Source organism: Hesperophylax consimilis, chromosome 27 (assembly GCF_061612785.1).
Source record: "Hesperophylax consimilis isolate HC1 chromosome 27, BYU_Hcon_1.0, whole genome shotgun sequence".
In the NCBI taxonomy this organism is placed as follows: domain Eukaryota; kingdom Metazoa; phylum Arthropoda; class Insecta; order Trichoptera; family Limnephilidae; genus Hesperophylax; species Hesperophylax consimilis.
This window is the reverse complement of record NC_142862.1, coordinates 16,223,656-16,244,125: the sequence shown is the minus strand read 5'-3', so window position 1 is coordinate 16,244,125 and position 20,470 is coordinate 16,223,656. Positions and strand designations below refer to the sequence as shown.

At 34.8% G+C, this 20,470-nt stretch overlaps 1 protein-coding gene and 1 non-coding gene across 3 annotated transcripts in view; both read right to left on the bottom strand.

Moving 5' to 3' along the window:
• LOC149410659 (sorting and assembly machinery component 50 homolog) overlaps positions 1-17,260 on the bottom strand; it is a 28,906-nt gene extending 11,646 nt beyond the window's left edge. For both annotated transcript variants that reach the window (XM_089647835.1, XM_089647836.1), the window contains exons 1-10: positions 17,128-17,260; positions 14,257-14,367; positions 13,614-13,736; positions 12,491-12,586; positions 11,896-11,980; positions 10,066-10,195; positions 8,710-8,815; positions 7,702-7,789; positions 6,766-6,947; positions 5,184-5,336 (exon numbers count right to left, since the gene is read on the bottom strand). In XM_089647835.1, coding sequence (XP_089503961.1) covers positions 5,184-5,336; positions 6,766-6,947; positions 7,702-7,789; positions 8,710-8,815; positions 10,066-10,195; positions 11,896-11,980; positions 12,491-12,586; positions 13,614-13,736; positions 14,257-14,367; positions 17,128-17,148 — 1,095 coding nt within the window. In that variant the 5' untranslated portion in view covers positions 17,149-17,260. The remainder of the gene's footprint in view (positions 1-5,183; positions 5,337-6,765; positions 6,948-7,701; positions 7,790-8,709; positions 8,816-10,065; positions 10,196-11,895; positions 11,981-12,490; positions 12,587-13,613; positions 13,737-14,256; positions 14,368-17,127) is intronic.
• A 419-nt stretch (positions 17,261-17,679) lies between these two features.
• On the bottom strand, positions 17,680-17,751 carry TRNAD-GUC (transfer RNA aspartic acid (anticodon GUC)). The gene has a single exon. It is a non-coding gene; the product is annotated as a tRNA-Asp (tRNA).
• Positions 17,752-20,470: the final 2,719 nt, after the last annotated feature.

Below are 20,470 nucleotides of genomic sequence, written 5' to 3'. Positions count from 1 at the left end.
ACGCACACACACTCACGCACACACACACACACCCACACACACACATAAAACATAGATGCATGTATATATTTCTTTGATTTAAAGAAATTAATCTTTAATTTACAGAAAGACATGTGGTAGTTTAGTTATTTAGAAACAGATGGCTTAAATTATAGAAAAAAGTTACTCGCTTCGAAATTATTTCTTATCCAACTTTTAACATTTTTCTTATATAAGTTCAGGTTTTGAGACATGTTGATGGAATTGGGTAAAGAATTGAACAATTTTGGGGCAATATAGTTGATGTGCCTTTGGCCCAGCCTAGTTTTGCAGTGAGGGACTGTGAACACGCATGTGGTATGTCTCTGGCTCGAGCGATTTGTGTTTTTGGTGAAATTGATAGGACGCGTAAATATAAATTTGAGACATTGAATACAATAGATCCGTCTTAGTTCCATGATTTCTGTTTCTTGAAATAACTGGTTGGTGGGATATGTCTTGGTCCTTTGGTACATTGTTTTAATGATGGATTTCTGAGCGATTTCTAAGGGTTTTACGTGATTATTGTAAGTTCCTCCCCAGGCAATTATTCCATAGGAAATAGATGAAAGCACTAACGCGTCATAAACAAGTTTCATGGTTCTTATATTGACAATGTTGCTCATTCGTTTGAAAATGTAACTTAGGTATCTCAGTTTATTGACCGTCTTTTCTATATGGTAAGTCCATTTGAGTTGGCAGTCTATAGTAACTCCTAAATACTTGATATATTGTCCGAATTTCACGTCTTCGCAATTTAAGCATGTCGCAAAGTTACAATTAGGGTTGTGGAACTTCAGATTAAGATTATTTTTAGGGGATGACTTTTGGGAATTGTAAAAGGGAATAAAGATAGTTTTATTCAAATTTAGACTGAGGAGATTTCTATCAAGCCAATCTTTGACTGTTGCAATACATTTGTTGGCTTTACTGGTTGTTTCTTCCCACGTTTTACCTTGTACTGTTATTGCAGTATCATCGGCAAAAGAGAGAATTTTACCTGGTATTGCAATATTGCATAGGTCATTGATGTAGATTAGAAAGAGTAGTGGCCCTAAGACAGTTCCTTGAGGAATACCATGTTTTGTCAAGTCATAGGTACTTAAGCTTGTTCCTATTTTTGTGCGTTGTTGGCGATTCAATATATAGCTTTTTAATAACATGAAACTTTTGTTTTTAATACCGACTTTAGAGATTTTTTTTAATAAAATTCTGTGGTTGACTGTGTCAAACGCTTTCTTTAAATCCAAGAAAATGGTTAGCGTTTTAGTGTTAGAGTCAAGGTTAGAGTATATGCTTTTGGTTAAGCTAAAGATAGCGTCATCGGTGCATAGTTTGGTTCTAAAGCCGTATTGATTAGCTGAGAGGATATCATTAGATTCTAGAAAGTTCATAATTTGTCGTTTTAAACACTTTTCGAAGATTTTGGATAATTGAGAAGTTAAAGTTATAGGTCTGTAGTTGTCTGTTTTGAATTGAGATCCGGATTTATGTATTGGAATGATGTGAGAGAGTTTGAAGTCATTGGGGTAAATGCTATGCCTGATGCAGTTGTTGAAAATATGATGTATTGGAATGATTATATGCTTTTTAATTGATTTAATTGTGGTATTGCTAATGTTATCTGGGCCATTTGCAGACTTCTCTTTAAGGTTGTCAATTTGTTTTGAGATTTCAAGTTCTGTTATTTCGTTGAATGTAGATAGTTCATATGTAGTGACATTAGAATCTGAAAGGCCGGGAGGAATTTGATTCGAGTGAATGCTAAGACTGGGATTATCATCTATGAGGGTTGAGGCGATGTTTGTAAAGAAGTGATTGAAATTGTTTGCAATGCTCTCAGCGTCTTCGATGGTTGTGTTATTGTCAGTAATGATTTTTTGAGGAATTTTATGAACTTTTTGGTTCCTGTTTGAGATTTCGTTTATGACGTGCCATGTTTTTTTGGAGTCGTTATGAGCATTATGTAGTTGTGTAGAGTAGTATTGTTGTTTTTGTTTTTTTATGATTGAGTTTAGGTAGTTTCTAAATAAAATGTATTCGTTCCGTTTGGTGTGGTTCTGTGCTTCGTTTTTGGATGTGCAATATTTTTCGTGATTTTTATAGATCTTAAAAAGTTTGTTTCTGTGTTGTATTGAGATTATTAGTCCGCGCGTAATCCACGGTTTTATGTGTTTGTGCTTACTTTTTGGCGGTGCTATTGTTTCTTGACTTTTTTTAATATAATTTTGAAGTATTTCATAGAAGGTATTTAAAGCCAAATTTGGGTTGTCATTAGATAGGACAGCGATCCACGATTCTTCGTTCAGTAAGTTATTTAAAGTTGAATAGTTGATTTTAATCATTGCTTTGTTTTTCGGTTCAACAGAGATGGATAAATTTGGTGTATGATGGCCGTAAAAGGTGGGATAGTGGTCAGTTATGTCGATTTTTAATGTAGCGGATTTATGTTTGAAATTTTTGTGTGTTTTTAGAAATATATGGTCAAGACATGTATCGTTTGGATGATTAGGTCTGGTAGTGTTGTTTATATATGATAGGTATCCTGTGGAGTATAGAACATTTAGATATTCGTTTGCGGTCGGATTTAATACAGCGTTTTGTATATTTATGTTAATATCACCCATAAAAAATGCAAAATCGAATTGATTAGAGCTGTTATTGTTGATAAAAGTTTTGATTTCTTGTGTAAACAAAATTGGGGATAAAGAAGGGGAGCGGTATGCTGTTAAAATTGAGTATTTTTTTCCTTTGGAGGAGAAGGTTGCATGGACGGCATTTGCATATTTGAAATGAGTGTTGTCTATGCTAATGTTGGATATGGTGTGTATATTGTAAAATATGGTTATGCCATCGTGAGAGGTGTGTCTAGACGGAATTGAAAAAGTAGTGTAGTTTGGTAAGTTGAAAGGGGTACATTCACGCATTTGTGTTTCAGTGAGTGCAATAAAATCAATTTGGAAGGTTAACGAATTTAAAAGGATACAGAAATCATCAAAATTTTTTCGAATGCTTCTGATGTTCATGTTTAGTATGTTGAAAGATGTGTCGTAGAAAAGTGTGTTTACATCTTCAAAATTGTCACATTCAAGAGTTTCAGGGATGCTGTTTTCTTCTGAAGGGGCCATTTTTAGTTGAGTCCGGAGGTCATCTTTGAAGGTACAGGAGGGAGTCCAGGTTATTGAAGGGGTATGTCGCTCGCGTCTCTGATGTATATAATTGGAGTATCCTTATTTTTGCGGAGAAGGACGTTCCCGTTCTTCGTCCACGCGTATTGGTAACCCATCGCCTTTGTTGCTCTCGCTAGCCAGAGTAATTGCTTGTTTTGTGGCGTCAGCTTTTCATTTATGTAGATAGGGTTTATCGAGGTGGAGTGATTTATATCTTTGGCGGAGAAATATCCCGCTTTCTTTTTTTGGGAAAGGATCCTGTCTTTCAATTCTTTTGTAGCCATCTTTATTGTTATACATTTCTTTAGTGAGTTGGTGTAAATGTTTATTATGGAATTATTATTTAGTAAATCTTCACACCCTATTTTTTTAAAGATGCATTCAATAGGTAATTTAGGATTTTCTTCTTTTTTAGTTTCGATTCCGTTGATTTCGAGCGATGTTTCAAGGCAGTTTTGTAGAGATTGATTTACAACAGATTTTAAATTTTTGTTTTCTTTTTCCACTTCCTTAATTTTTTTGTGTAGTTTATTTCTCTCTACTTCATAGTCATCGATTTTTAGTGAAAGAAAGTCAATGGTCTTGGTGAGTTCGCACAGCTGGTTCTTGAGGTTTTTTACATCTTTTAATTCAGCAGAGAATTTTTTTTCTATAATTTCCGACATATCTTTTTTTAAGCTATCGATGTTTTTTTGGTTTTCAATGTTTTGAATAGCTATTTGAGACATTATGTCTTTTTTCATTACGTCCATTTTTTTTTCTAGGAACTGTATGATTTTATCTTCGCTATCCAGAATGGATGTCTTGCCTCTGGTGCTGCTCATTGTGTATTTTTTAAAATAAGTTTATTGTTTAATTAGATGTTCTATATTTTTTTGTTTAAAGGGTTTCAAAAATATCACACGTTACAATGCAGATTAAAATTAAATTTAAAAGAACAAAAAAAATGCGGTTGAAAAAAAAGCAGCAAAGTTTTTTTTTTTTTTTGGAAACTGTGGGGTTTGAACTGACTTCCCGTATTCCACGGAGAGAATTGGCGAAACGTTTATACCATATTAAAATTAAATTATTTATATTATATATTATATTATATATATATAATTTATTATATTAAAATTAAATTTAAAAGAACAAAAAAATGCGGTTGAAAAAAAAAAAGCAGCAAAGTTTTTTTTTTTTTTTTTGGAAACTGTGGGGTTTGAACTGACTTCCCGTATTCCACGGAGAGAATTGGCGAAACGTTTATACCACCAGGCTACTGACCGCCTGTGACGTATCGATAAATAATTATAATATTAATTGTGAGGGCACAGGTCCGTTTGTATTTGTTGTAATAAAAGGTTTTGATTGAGTTAGCAAGGCGGTCACTGTCACTTCAAATTGTCACTTTAATCACTTAAAATTGTAATGACTAGGCCGTTTAGACTAAACTAAATTGGATGAATCACTTCACTGGTTTTTCAGGTAAACACCAACCGTCGGTTGTTTGATTTTGGTGAGATTTTAACTATGAATTTGAGCGATTTTTGTGGAGCGATTATTTGACGTGCGCACTGTTTTAAATGTTGTTATTCTAACCGATTCATACCGATTCATATTCTAACCGATTTTATTGAAACATTATTCTAATGTTTCAATAAAAAAATTAATTAAAGTTATATGTACCACAAAATTGACTCCATGTGTTTACCGCTTGAACTAGGAGTTTTCTGACACTGCACATAATAGGTATGTATTGCTTGTCAAAAATTTCATTATGTAAATGGAAGAAGTGGTTTGATACTCTAATATTAATAATGTAAGAATTTCTGAACCCCTAAAGCCTCTGACATAGGAGAACTGTTACAATACATATTCATAAGCATAACTTTTATAAGACCGTGTTAGGCTGGGAAATATATCTCCGAAATTGCCCAAGGGATTAAAGTAGACATGATTTGAGATTTTCACGGCCAAAAGTATTGTCGTGATTTATTTTTGATGAAGGGTACTAACATTGCTTCCCAGGGCGTTCCCTTCGCACTGGGGCCCCACGCCGCGCTCCCGGAAGCCGCGTATGCTCTGGGGGCCGCCCACGTAGAAGTGCTCCGTCAGATTGGTGCCGTGGAAGTCATTCAGCAGCCCTATCTGCAGGGCGCCCTGGATTACCTGCAAACACATTAGAACACACTCAATACTCAATTGAATCAACATAACCGAGGTGAACTGCACCGAGGAGAAGATCTTGTCATCACGCCCGTCCACTGTTTAATGCATCAAATTCAAAAAACCTTTATTGTACAAAATAACACAGGACGAAGGGTATATTTAAAGCGGGCCTCCTGCGACCATTTCCATAAACAATAAATCAAGCATTATCGCAAACATTTTTGTTTTTGCCCACATTCCGTCTCCTCCTTTGTTGAAACATTGGGGTGCGGTGGGAGTGGCCAAAGACATTTTGTCATTATTTTGTAGATGTCTGATGAGGAAGACGTGTGTGCACTCATTTTCGCTGTCAACTGTCGACATGAGTTTTGACGAGGAAGACGTTCTTGCAGTTTTAGCGATCGCAGAAATTATTGCACCAGGGAAGAAACACAGATTTTGGGATCAACCGTACTTTCGACCTCGAAAATTAAATTTAAATCAGGAATTGAAAATAGAAGACAGATTTGGTTTAGGTAATTTCTTTAACTGATTTCGAAGAATTAATTTTATTTACTCGGCCAGATATTAAAAAAAACAACATGGCAAAGTGACGTTATTATATATGACTTAGAATCTCAAAACAGCAGCTGTCAAAAATTGTTCCCGTTGTTTGTTGGGCGCTAAAATAGACTTAAAAGACTTTATTTAAAGGTGACTTCACAATAGAAACAATCATTCAAACGACATTATTTATTTATTAAACTTATAATTATTATACTCGCTCAGTGCACATAAACTCAAAAACGATTTATGCTCCGTGACGGCACCGTATTAAATAATCCCCTCCCCTGTTTTATTTTATCCTGACTTATTTTATCAAAAGCGGGAGCGACGGTATCAGCTCCATATTTTCATACGGCTCAAAGAGTCTACTTTCTGTTAATGGCATTATTTTTCTAAAATATCTCCTGATAAAAATGAGTACATAACTGTTTAATTGAGCCGTGGTACGGTTTACTGGGAGTCGAACGAATGCGGCTCATCAAATAGAGCTAGCTCAATTGTGCAGCTCTTTCATGAATGGCTCATCTCTACAGTGTATCCTTAAAGATTCTAATAAAAAAATCATTTCCCTGAATATAACTACTATTCTGGGGAAACTACTCTTGGGAGATTATGTACTATTTTTATAAACATATAAACACATTGTCTGGTAAGATGGTAAAATTTGCAAAAACATAATTTTGCAAAAAATGAGTAAGTTATTACAAAAATAGAATCAGCGTCAGCGATCAAGAAGTTAAAAGGAATGTTTTTAGTGGCAATTCAAATTGGGATATTTAAAATATATTTATATATTACATAGTCAAACGGCTACAAAGCAAGGTCCTTAAAATATTATTTTGTTTGTCTTGTTGCATCAAACAGAATGATTGAATGAACTTACGATTTCCTCCCTCAGCTTGATGTTGTGCTGCAGGTAGAGGTCGTTCTTGAGGAAGGCCATGGAGCCGCCGAGGCCCGACAGCTCCGAGGTGAACTGCACCAGGCTGCCGACCGTGGGGAAGATCTTGTCGTCGCGCCCGTCCACTGTCACAATGTGGCGAAGGGCGGACTTCATGGTGGGACCTGCAATTACATTAAATTGATACACTTCTTTAAAGTAACCAATACTAAGCCGCTAAAGGTACTACCCAGCAAATTGCTTTTTGTTTTGATCGTTATAAAGATTTATACTAATGGTAATGAATTGTTCTTTGTAAACTTCCCCTCTCTCTTCTACTTCCTCCTTCGACTTCAGTTTGAAATCGGTCACTGCAACAGGCCACAGTTCTTACCTTCTAATAACGCAACTGCGAATAATGTACGCAAAACATTAACGTTTCTGTACGTAATATTCAAATATTCACGCAGTAAAATATCATAATCCCCATTAGTCGAGCCATCATATCTTTCTACAGTAAGTAACCTTCTCATCCATTATTTACTGTCGATCTCCGAGCATAACGGAAGCAATGTTTACTATATTGACAACATTTTATAAGTCGCTATCTTTTATTGTGCATTTAATGTTACTATCAACAATCGTATTCGGGTCAGGTCCGACTCATCATTTCGACAAGGCGCCTTCAGGAGTGTGTGTTCACCTGTGCTACTTCAGCGGCCTCTGTCTTTTGAAGGCCCATCCTCTTGAGTTGCTTTCCCCAACTTAATCTGGGGCAGCCGGTAGACTGAATTTCTACCCTCTGGAAATACCGCCAGTATTTTAGGCAAAATTCATTTTTGTGGCATTTTGAGTACACTTCCACTAGCCATTTCCCTTATGCTTTTGATGAAAAAGTTTAAAAATGTTATTAGAGATGTGCACTTGATTTCTACGGACCTGAGCTTTCTCTAACGGCGAAGGAAGCATTTCTAGATAGGACGTTTGTTTCCCTGAAGAGTCCCTCCCACTGCAGATTGTGCTGAGTCTAGAATTATAAAATAAATGATTAATTATTACAAATATTGCAGGACTGGCCCGAAAGAACTGGATATCAACAACAGGACAACACTGTTTGAGTCAGGGGCCCTAGCACGGTCGATCGATAAAACCCTACATCAATACGATATTGACTAAATCCGTCATCTATGGTTATTAGCACAGTTAAAAATTGATATAAAATATATTCGATAGCCTTAAGACAAAAGTCGCTTAATTTAACATGGCCTCTTGTATCAGATAAGCTTCAGTTAACTATCAATACATCCAACTTTTTTAATAATATCATTCATTATGTAAACTTACAGACTTATTTATTAATGAACGGAGGCAGACTAATGAAGCTCATAGAATTGAAAGATGTCATATATGCAATCAATTGAATCCGTTCAAGCTTGGAGAAACAGAATTCAGCAGTTGTTCAGAATTTCACGAGTTATGGCTAAAGGCCTCATTAATCAATGAACTCCCTTTTTAGTGTCAAAAAGTACATGCAGACTGCAAATGTATATTAAGCTGAGTGTATTAAATATTTTTACAATATCTTAAAAAAAGAAAAGATGTAAATAAACGATAATCATAAATATCGGCAAATTATTGCTTTTGACGTTTAGAAATGCTGATCCACAGACAACACCCCCTAGTATTGCTATTGTAGGACGATTTCTTATTTATTTAGTTGAGAACATCGAAATGTCTAACAAGTGCACTGTGCTCGGGAAATCAATATAAAATAGTCATCAGTTAGGCTTATCGATCTGATATTATTAAATAATCGATTTGACGGTGCTGGGGCCGCAGGTATCTATTAATAATTGATGCCTTGATGTTAACTGAACCATTTGGTTAGTGAGAATGAGTTAAGTGGTTGAAACAAGCCAACCATAGTGTATGTATTTGTTGGTTTACCTTGGCGGCACTCTTGAAGCCAATGTCCAGCAACAGGCCCTTGTCCAGCTGCTTGTAGCCTGACCACGGGAACTCCCCTACGTGCTGGATTATACTGGCACTTAAACTAAAACATAAAAACTTATGCTATAATAATATATAATACACACTAACATTGGTACTTAGAAAATATGAAATATACATTAGGGTGTATCGAAAAAAAAAAATGTCTACAAAATCAAGTTGATAAAAAGTTGTCTTTATGGACTCACATATACCACAAATTGTTTTACCAAATCCAAAAACATTTAAGTCTCCCGCAAAGTTTATAATTTTCTTCAAGAAATTGAATTTATACATATTTTAATGCAGCGACCGATTTCACACTGAAGTCGAAGGAGGAAGTGGTAGAGAGGGGGAGGGGGCAAGGAACAATTAATTGCCATTAGTATAAATCTCAATCCTGATTGATGTAAATGCAGGTCAAAACCATGAAGTTCGCCCTCCGCCACATCATGACGGTGGACGGGCGCAACGACAAGATCTTCCCTCTGCTCATTCATTAACCACTCAGAACATTAGAACGTCAAAAGACGTAAATATGATAATAGCGGTCAAGACATTAGAACGTCTTTTCACGTAAATGCGCGAGATTTTACAAAAATCGATTTATTTCCATCACTAGTATACGGATTGCCATGATTTAAAAAACAGGGTATCAATAATGAATAACGCTACGCGTCTGTATTCAAGATCTATGGAATGTAGAGTTGCATTATCTAAGCCGATTGAATCTGTCATCTTGTTTGTTCATAATTTATTGCGTTTCTAAATAATTTATTAAAAATATTTTAGTTTGGACGGTTAATATTTTGAGGTGACTAATAGTTTTTAATTATATTTCTTCAATATATAAAGTGTTATTTCTTTATGATACTCAGAAAAAAGTACATTTTTCAAGGTTTTGAAATAATTGTAAGCGATTTTTACATATTTTTGACGTTTTCATAAAATGTACATTTAGAAACGCAAATATTTACGTATAACAACACAATGCTATAGTGGATTTCATAATCTTTCCAAAACATTTTTTAGAATGAGGCTACGTTTCCCAAAACGTGAGTTATGAAGCTTTTAGCAAAACTCGTAAATAACACAAAAATTATCACGTTTTGACAGTTCTCAAAGGAACACATAGTAGATAAAAGTCTTTGTCTGAGAGGTTAATAAACATACAAATTTGTATATGTGTCAGTATTAACATTCGGAGGTATGTTTTTTTGTAAATATGCCATCGCTTGAGTGGTCAACAGCTAAATAGACAGATATTGTATTTTGAATCCAGAAAGTATCAAAAGAGAGGAGCTACTAAGTTACATGGGTTGTAGTTTCTTGTTGGGGTATGGCTTCATGAAGGAGAGGGAGAAGTTGGATGACTTCCTGTTGCCAAGGCTGTATTCGCACTGGATCCTCTCCCCGCGCCCTACCAGGTTCGGCAGCTTCAGACCTGCAATCAGACAAACGAGCTTTGTTGACTGAATGTAGTAAAGTCGAGTTTGCATGATGGTGGTTACCACCAGAGATGTGCTTTATTTCAAATAAATCCATTTCAAATGGAAATGCAAAATGCGTATTTTCCATTTTGCATTTTAAATGCTTTTCTAAAAACCATTTTGCATTTTGCATTTTAAATGCTTTTTTGCAACATTCTTCCTACTATCTCCACTCATCTTTTTTTCATAAGCCCCAAATATCAGCCGGTCCTCAACCTCGCTATGAGAGATAATTTCCATTTGTCAAGTTGCTCCCTGGTAGGAGCCCTGGCAATTGAGTGATACCATTACAAAAAAATACTGATTCAAATACTGAACATGGGGCCATGACGCTGTAATATTAAATGTTAAATAGCAGTTTTTACGTTGACAACATTAGTCCCGCGCATATTTTTTGTGGTTTCATAATCTGTAGTCGTGGTGTTTTTGGATTTACCATTTTTTATTTTTTTTTTTATTTATTCAAATTTAAACCCGCTAAACTACTTAGTAGTTTGTCAGCAGGGACATAGAGACAACATTTATACACTCATAAGATACAATTTGAACGGTACATAATTACATAAATTGGTTACATTGCAGAAAAGTTTAAATAGCAGCATAAAAGCCTTATATAATAAGCAAGTAAAAATAAATGTATGAACAAATTAGTATTATCAACAAGTACATCAATAGTTTCATAAATAGAGGTAGGTAGTCAGGTATTACAAAATAATTGTTTTTCCATTTTCTAAGAATATGAATTCCATTTCAGGGGCATCAGTATAGATCATTATTATCCAATAACCATTTCCTTAGATTATATTTAACATTAGCAGTATACATGTTATTATTTTTAATTGTCATTGGTAATCATGTACTATGTTTGTTCTACAGTGATGTCCATTATTAAATGACAAAATTGTTTGAAAATTCTATAATTATTTTGATTGTTTGACCTGAGAAACCATTTTGCATTTTCAATGCATTTTGAAAATAGGTATTTTGCATTTTGCATTTGAAATGCTTTTCTAAAAACCATTTTGCATTTTCAAATGGAAAAGTTTTGACCCATTTCCATTTTGCATTTCAAATGGTTTTGGGTACCCATTTTGCACATCTCTGGTTACCACTACATACGAGCTATCAATCTCGGAATAATCAATATTATGGTACCTACCGGCCTGACGAAATTTCGAATAAAGAATTGTCATGGGGATTTCTTTAAATTTTATAGTTTCTTATTTGAAATAAATAAATGTTTCGTAAAATATTTATAGCTTATAATTAAGTACATATGTATGTTCCTACTTATAATTCTTATGATTTCAGGGGAAATTTTAGTTTCAATTAGAAACATACTTTTGTTGTACGCAGGGTTTACTGTTCACAGAACTATAGTTACCCACTCTGTGGTACTAATTACACTGGTATTGAAGACAGCTAGAGAACTAAATACCACATGCTATAAAACAACTGTTTAATATCTCTATGTGTATGATAGTTTATTTCATCAGCAAATCAAAAAAGGTCATATTCTATGCATGACAAAACCTTACAAACAACGAGCTCTGGAGTAATGCAAATTGTGCAGCTTTTTTTGTTTGGAATTTTTAGATCATCAAGGAAATTTTTATTTTAAATGCCAATTCAGAATGAAGTAAAAGGTACTAACCTATCACAAGGGAGCCTTCATTCTTTCCAACCATTGTGTTCACTCCTCCAATCACCCTGGACAGCTCCTTCACGTGGAATGTCACCTGCAAAACCCATTACAATTAACATACATATACAGTTTCAAGAAACTGGAAGTCACCTCTGGGCTGGAGCCACAAAATACTTGATTCTGTGCAAAGAAAGACCACCGTTAAGGACCATAAAATGTATTTAGTTGTATTTAGTGACCAGATCCGAATAGCCAGGTACTTCCCCACCTTCCTCTTCCTCATATCGTTCCCCTCGCCACTACCCTCAACCTCACAAAATAACCCAATTGGGGATTCCATAGTATCAATTGTTCCAGAAGGTTGGGAGCAGTTGGAATTCTTGAGCAAGGTATTCACTTAAAAAAGGAGTGTAGTAGTGATTAGTCAGTGATAGAGGTATCTAAATCTCAAGGAATTTATCGACTGTTTAAGACAATGGTTACTTTATTACAGAGTGGATATCATCAGATGGGGGCGCTGCTATGTCCGGAGTGGCTACAATATCAATTTGTAGAAGATGAAAATGTAGACATAGAAAAAAGCAGATATATTGGATGAACTGACCTCAAGTCCCTCGGGAGAGGCATCTGGTCCTTTTGAAACATCGATGTAAATCCCCACGTTGCTGAAACATCCCATGGAGTCCAGCTTTGATCTGACCTGTTGGAAAAATAATTTTAAATAACAGTATTTTCAGAAAACGGATGACAAATTGAACAATTTGATAACAAACAATGCTCAGTAATAAACCAAAAATATATAAATTTATAAAATACACAAACTCACATAAGTTGTTAAACAATTACAAAAAGTCAGTCATCTTCATTTTCAAACATAACAAGGAGCCACTAAATATTCCCCCAATCTGTCTAGAATGAAATGAACTGCTCGTAGCCTCACAGGTTAAACACCGGAGACATATCCTTATAAAGTATATAGAAGATATGGAACGTCAAAGAAGAGTAATTAATGTTTGGGCCGGAATGCTCTCGAGGCGGTTCTACCACTGAAGACATACTAAACTGCACTGTATACATTTGAGATGTGTATACAATACCCAGTAGCGCAATGAGACGAGCTGAGGGTGTTCTACAACAACGCATACAGGCTACTTATGCAACTACCAAGGTTCTGAGTGCCGCTACGATGTTCACTGAAGGGAGAGTGCATTCATCCCCGCCTTGCTTCACCGCCGACTAGCCAGCTTCTGGGGCAGGACACCAAAATCAACAAACATCATTATCGTGGCTTCATCAGAGTGGCTCAGCTCTCCACTTATGAGCGATGGGTGCCGACGACGATAATATGATGTTTTCATTATTTACCTATATAATAACAATGTTTAATTTAGAGCCATCCTTTTGACCGTTGAATGAATGCCATCCAAAATATTTACATTTATTAGTACTCTCTACATACCAAACCCATGAGAATGCAATAGCTGCGCCATTGCCTTAGTATTTCCCTGAAGAGATACCAGCATTCACAAATGAAATTTTGCTTAGAATGGCTTTAGCCACGTTTAGTGATCTGATCTGAATAGCCAGGTACTTATGTACTACTCAATGTTTCTCTCTCCCTCTTTTACCTTGCTACTTTCTTCTTCATCAAAACAGTCGGGCACTTGGGAATCTATTGCGGTAATCACATTTAAAAACATAGGGGAAGATCAAGTATTGTAGCTCACATGATCAGCTTTAATGATGACTTCCTCAAAGTCCTTTGCTGCAAACAGGTCCTGGATGGACTCATTGATGATGTCGTCTTTTGTTCTGCCCAACCCGTCTATACAAACCTTGTCCACTCGCGCCTGGAAGCAAATAACATACATACATTTTATTCAATCCACTAAAATCTCCTCATTCCTGATCAGTTTCAGTTTTTGATCAAATCGTAATCAGCATGAACGTTATGCTTGTTTAAAAGTCAACAATTCAAAATAATCGTCGATTTGATGGTAAACAACTCAAGGGCTTAATGCCAAACAACGTTATTTACAAAAATGGAATGGGATATTTTTGGATGATGATACAAAGACAATTACTTCTCTAGTTGAAACATAACATATATGGCGAGTGAAGTGAAATCTTGGAACTGCTTCAGTATTAACATTTCACTTGGTAATTAGTGGCAGATAATGACTAAGGGGTATTTCACCACCTTTGAGTAAACTGTTGAGTGACTATTCGTCAAGTAAGTAACTATCATTGGATTAAAAACACGCATTCAGTTGATGGGTTGCGTTACTCAGCTTTGGTGAAACAGATAATATACGCCACTCGGAAGTTTACTCAGAGGTGATAAAATATCCCCCGTGGTTGATAACTTACTGGAACTTCACCGTATTTGACTTTGGGAGCTTGGTGCTCCACGGGCGGCAGTTTGCTAAGCATTTCATATTCATCCCCTCCGGCGTTGAAACGTGGTCTGCTGCCTTCTTCCTGGAATATTCAACATCCAAGTTGTGATCATGACGAAATTAATTAAAGAGACAAATCTAATCTCTGTAAACTCTCATCATCAGCCAGTGCTGTGTGTCTGCTCAGATTGCTGTTAGTTATAAGTTACTTGTGCATACTGTACCTACCGCTTGTAAAAGCCCACTTTTCATAAATAACCAGCTTGCGAGGTTTGTTTTGGTTTTCGGCTTTAAAATTTTACTTGTCACAAACCAGTGATGCACAACCGCGGCCCCATTCTTGCGGTCCACGTGTCAATTTCATATGGCCCACTTAGTTATAGAGAAAAATCTAAGTGTTTGGGGTAATTCTTGAAAACCCTGGCTGAGAACATTTTTTTATAGAGTTTGGTTAATTTATGCTGCATTTCCTAAATGGAATCAAATTTGAAGAACCGGTTTGCATAACACAAACCTTTAACTCTTGAATTTCACTATCAACCCCCTCACTCTCAACGAAAAAAAAAATCCGCTTGTAGGTAGCGGCATTTTTGAAAATAGGCAAAGCGGCCCCTCTGCTGAAAAAGTTGTGCATAACTATCATAAATTTACCCCGTGCAGGGATGTAGGTAGTCGTAACGAGGTATTTATTTATTTGTTATTTATTGGACAATTTGTATAGCGCCGCTTTTGTGAGATACCATACAAAAAATATAAACATTACAAAAATGAAGTGAAGTTAAGTTAAGTCAAATGAAGTACAGGAACACGTGACACGAAGATAGAAGATGGAAATTCTGCAGCAAGAATCCTAGGCGGTGAAGAATCTGGACCAGCTGCTGCAGCGAAAGAGTCCATCGCGTCCACCAACAGTGCCAGCACGAGGTTCGTCATCCGTCCAGGTATATGTCTGCTGCTAATAAAGCGCTGACAGAATATACTCTCACAGATACCAGACCTTGGCAGCACCGCTGTGACGTTTGACGAAGATAGAAGATGGAGACTCTGCAGCATGAATCCTAGGTGGTGAAGAAACTGGACCAGCTGCTGCAGCGAGAGAGTCCATCGCGTCCACTAACAGTGCCAGCACGAGGTTCGTCATCCGTCGAGGTATGTTTCTGCTGCTAATAAAGCGCTGACACCTCACGTAGACGTTCGGCGAATCCAACCTGGTGATTATTGAAGCCGTGCATTCTGCCCGCAATAAAAGGCGACGGTCAGAATAATAAATTACCCTGGGCTTAGCTTGCTAACACTTGCTAGGCCCTTCAGAGTTTCCGAGAATTCCGTCTGGGGTGAAAACATCTGGGGTGCATTTACCGATCGACGTTCTTTTCGAATATTCACTTGTAACACACTGCACTCAAATCACATATTATAAAGTTGTAATAAATGGTTGATAAGTTTAATTAAAATGTTGATTGATTGATTTTAAAATAATTTCAAAGGGATGTTGCTTCATTTCCCTTGAAAATACTAAAAAAACACAAAGCGGTTGACGCTTAGGACGCGTTAAGACGAGTCCGGCTGCCACGAAGGGCGCTACACTACCTTCATAAACATATTTATTGTTTTTAAAAACAAAATTGACGATGAGTTGTAATACAAAAGAAGACGAAAAAAGGGAACAAATTTGCGAAGCTCAAATTTCACAGATTTTATGACAAATTTACATTGTGCCCGATTTTACAATGGTTCACATAGCCGACAATCTCACACAGGTAGTGCCATACAAATATGAATCTGTCCCTAATGGGATAGGAAATTCTTGAATAATTCCCAACTACTTTTTCAGACCCAACGACACATTCATGTATTCAGAAATTGTGTTGACAAAATTATTTGCTGGGTATTTCAGTGAACAATTATATGAAGATAAGCCTGAACTAAAACATTGTTTTGTAATTCCTCATTATAGCTGTGAACTCGCTATTGCCGTGATCTTTATAATCAAGTTCGATTGTATATCGATGTGAATGTTTACGATTTACATCAGGATAGATGGTCAAAGATGCATTATGACCGGTCGGTGGCTGAGTTGACATTGCGTTTGGGTTCCACCCAGGCGTCATGTGTTCAATTGCTCGGCTGGCTAAGTCCTCCATCACAACACAAGCAAAATTTTCAGCTTACTGTGGTGGTAGTAGGAGATTTTCAAATATTGTCAGGTTATTCGTAACCCGGGAATGATTGACTTTCTGTTTAAAATAAAAAAATTCAATTTTTATTCAATCAAAGTTCAAAATCACCTTGTAAAACAATCCCTTTACCCCCATTTCGGACTTTTTTTGTATGGAGTGACACTTGCGAAAGTTTATTTTCAACCTAAATATGCATAAATTAATTAATTAACCCAAACTAAGAACCTGATAACCTATTTTGTGCATGTAAATAGTTGTTTCTTGTAGTAAATGTTGAAACTAAGTGTATTATATCATTTCCATAATATGTGCCTAAAAGTGCGGCGGTTGGAGAAATAATTACCGTTTTATTATGTGAACTACAAAAATAACTCAAGAATATTATATTTGAATAAGTATTTGTGCTACAAATCGATCTAAGAATCTGTCATAACAGACCAGAAATATTGCACTCATCACCAAACTACGAGCCGTGTCAAATTATAACATTCATTATACCGGTAGGAATAATTGTAAAAATTTAAGAAGAGAGAGCTAGTAAATATAATAATATGTTCATAACAGATAAAATAAATGCCTAACCTAAAAAATAAGGTATTGTGTAACATGACAGTTGGAAGAAATAAACAATATTCAACAAAAAAATGAAAATTCTGAGCTACCTTGGCGTGAACTGTGCCCATTGTCGGGAGGGTGAAATTATAATCGAAGAAAATTTAGCAAAAAACTCCCAAATTGAATTTTCGGTAGAACTGTCGAAATTTTTGTTTTCTTTCGGCAAACTGGAGACCGGTGCTGCCAGAGGGAAAAAAATCAGTGAGAAACAGTGTAGGTACTTAGTACTTGCCTGTCGGCATCTGTCAAAATATCAATGTTATTGTTATTGCTCCGTACCGCCATGAACCTGTTTAGGTCAATCCGTATCGTACTATAATTATGTTGTTAGTGAGCAAATTCTTTTTATTTAATTAATAAATAATGTCTTAACTGTCTTGTATATTTGAGACAGATAATGGCAGATACTTTGAGTATCGCCGTTGTGAAAGACGACTGTTTAGAATCCATCATTATTGTCAATACAACATTTTCCCACTAGAAGGTAGTAGGAGGAATTAAAATATTAATTTTCAGGTTATTTGTAAACTGGGAATGAATGTGGGTATTTCTTTTTAAAAAAAAAAAAAAAGATAAGTACAAAAAAGTGATAAAAAATTCTCTCCAGCGGGGAATCGAACCCCGGTCTCCCGCGTGACAGGCGGGGATACTTACCACTATACTACTGAAGATACTTGATTGAGTGTCGTTAGGCTTTATCAGATGCAATCTTACCGCGCTGTCTATTTTCATTGGTTTCTTGTTTTGTTCATTGGATTCAAAATTTTATTTTGTTTACTTTTATCTAGCATAGAAATTATTAGTAATAAAGAAGCTATTTTCAGTTATTCATTGCTTATTATGCTTATTAATATCTCTCACTTATTAATCGTAAATTCCTCCCGTCAAAACGACAAATACAATCTTAGCTCAAAATGAAGAATGCACCAAAACATGCAGACAAAACGCAAGGGTTTAGAAAAAAAAATTGTAAAAATGCCAGAAGTAGGTATGCTGAATTCACTAAAATATGTTAGAAATTTTTTAATTATTTATTATTTGTTTTGTTTTTGTTTTGAAATGTGTGTTTTTGCGAATTTCAATAAAAATAAACATTCATTATATTTTTAAAAACATCTATTTGAATTTCGCTTTTGTTTTCGGTAATGAATGCAAATCTTGGAAGCGGAAATTAACCCACTTCCCGACATCCGATCGAGCTGAAACTTGGCAGATAGTATCGTTGTCGATGACAATTCAATTCTATCAATTGGTGGCAATCACGTACATGCACGCGGATATATATACTCATTTCTCTTAAATCGGATGACATTACAGCAGTTTATATATGAAAAAAATAGGTCCTACCAGATCAGCTTTTGGCGAGGTTTGGTAGAATTGTCGACTCTCGTTCCTGTGAAGAAATGATCACTCCTCAGTCAAACCAATTTAATTTAAAAAATTGTTTTTAGTAAGTAAGTTTTAAAAGACATTTTAAAACAGATCTATTGCGTAAATAGTAAAAAAACTTTGTTTTTACTGGTTGATGTTTTCAAAGTATGTAAACAGAACACAAAACACATTATTAAAATCTTAAATTTAAATTATGCCAGACCTTTTATTATGAAAACAGTTGACTAAGTATTTTAAAAGTTTTCCAGGAGCAAATAATGAATTTCGTCAGTAAACATGTGTTTGAAAACCGAAAAACTTCAATCGCCTTACTAATAAAAAATCATTTCACGTTCTTACACATTGTACAAAAACTGAAAGATTTCTATTTCGAATTATTGCTAATAAAAAATGTTTCTCAACATTTGTGGTTTGTGATATGTGATTCAATGCGTGGTTTTGTTCAAAATTTCAATTCTAATGACCAATTTACTATTATATTAATGTATTTACTATTATTTGTGCTATTTTTTGTCAGTCATTTTGCGAATTTAGTTTCATGTTGTCAGAAAAAGGTATTTCAGACATATTTTTTAATTGACTGTTACCGCGTGAATTTTTTAAGATTTTCTTGAAAGTGATGTTTTTTTAATAACATAAATGCCTTATGCATATCTGTGTAAATACAAATTTAAAAAATCTACGTTTGTATTGTGCCAAAATGTCTTTATTTTTTGGTTATCTTCTGAGAATTATTATTATTATTAACTGTGTTACCGCAATAAAAAAAGTAAAACGATCGTTTTGTTGCAAATTCCTTTAATAAAATGACTGTGTTTTCTAAACTTTTAATTCTCTGAAAATTTTCGACGTTTTAATTAAAACATGTTTGTAATAAGCTTTTTCAACTCTTTTCGTGTTTGAAATTAAAACATTGCAATTTTCAAGTATTAATGTAAATTTCAAATATAAAAAAATATAAATGGTAATTTTACATAGTTTCTAAAATGATATTTGTTTTCACAACAACTTCAAAATGAAGAAATATATGGATAGAACATTTAAAATACCTTGGAAAAAATCCGAAATTATTATTATTTCAAGTTTATACAACAGATAAACAACCCTCCTTGGCTGGATAAGCAATGTATATATCTTTCCACGAACTATTTTACGTCAGTTTCTACTTTACATTTCAATTAGTAAGGTTTTTACATATACAGTCGTTTATAAATTGAATACCACGTTTTTTAGTAAGGCTGCGAATGAAAAGAGAGTTGGTCAGATCATCAATTAAATTACACTTTTAATTTAGTCGATTGTTGCCATCAAATATAGTTGCGTCAAGCCAAGTGTCTCGATAAGTTATGGAGGTAACTGAAGACTTAAATGCTTTTATATAGTTATAAGGTCATTTAGCATTGGAAACTACTATTCATATATAGTTATAAGGTCATTTAGAATTGGAAACTACTATTTTTATATAGTTATAAGGTCATTTAGAATTGGAAACTACTATTTTTATATAGTTATAAGGTCATTTAGCATTGGAAACTACTATTTTTATATAGTTATAAGGTCATTTAGCATTGGAAACTACTATTTTTATATAGTTATAAGGTCATTTAGCATTGGAAACGTCTATTTTTATATAGTTATAAGGTCATTTAGAATTGGAAACTACTATTTTTATATAGTTATAAGGTCATTTAGCATTGGAAACTACTATTTTTATATAGTTATAAGGTCATTTAGCATTGGAAACTACTATTTTTTGCGGAAAAATGCATAAGTTAGTAATCATGTAAAAATCGCATGTTTTCAGAAAAAGGTGAAAAAATGTTTGTAAAGATCCATTGTATTTTTGCGGTTTCTGTTAACTCATCAGGGTTGCTATATAGCAATGAGAAAAATAAATGGTTTTACATTTAAAGGTCATTTTTGAAAAAAAAGCCAGTTAGTACCTTGTCCAACAAACGTAAGGTCAGGTAAGTTTTTAGATTCTCACGGCCAAAAGCA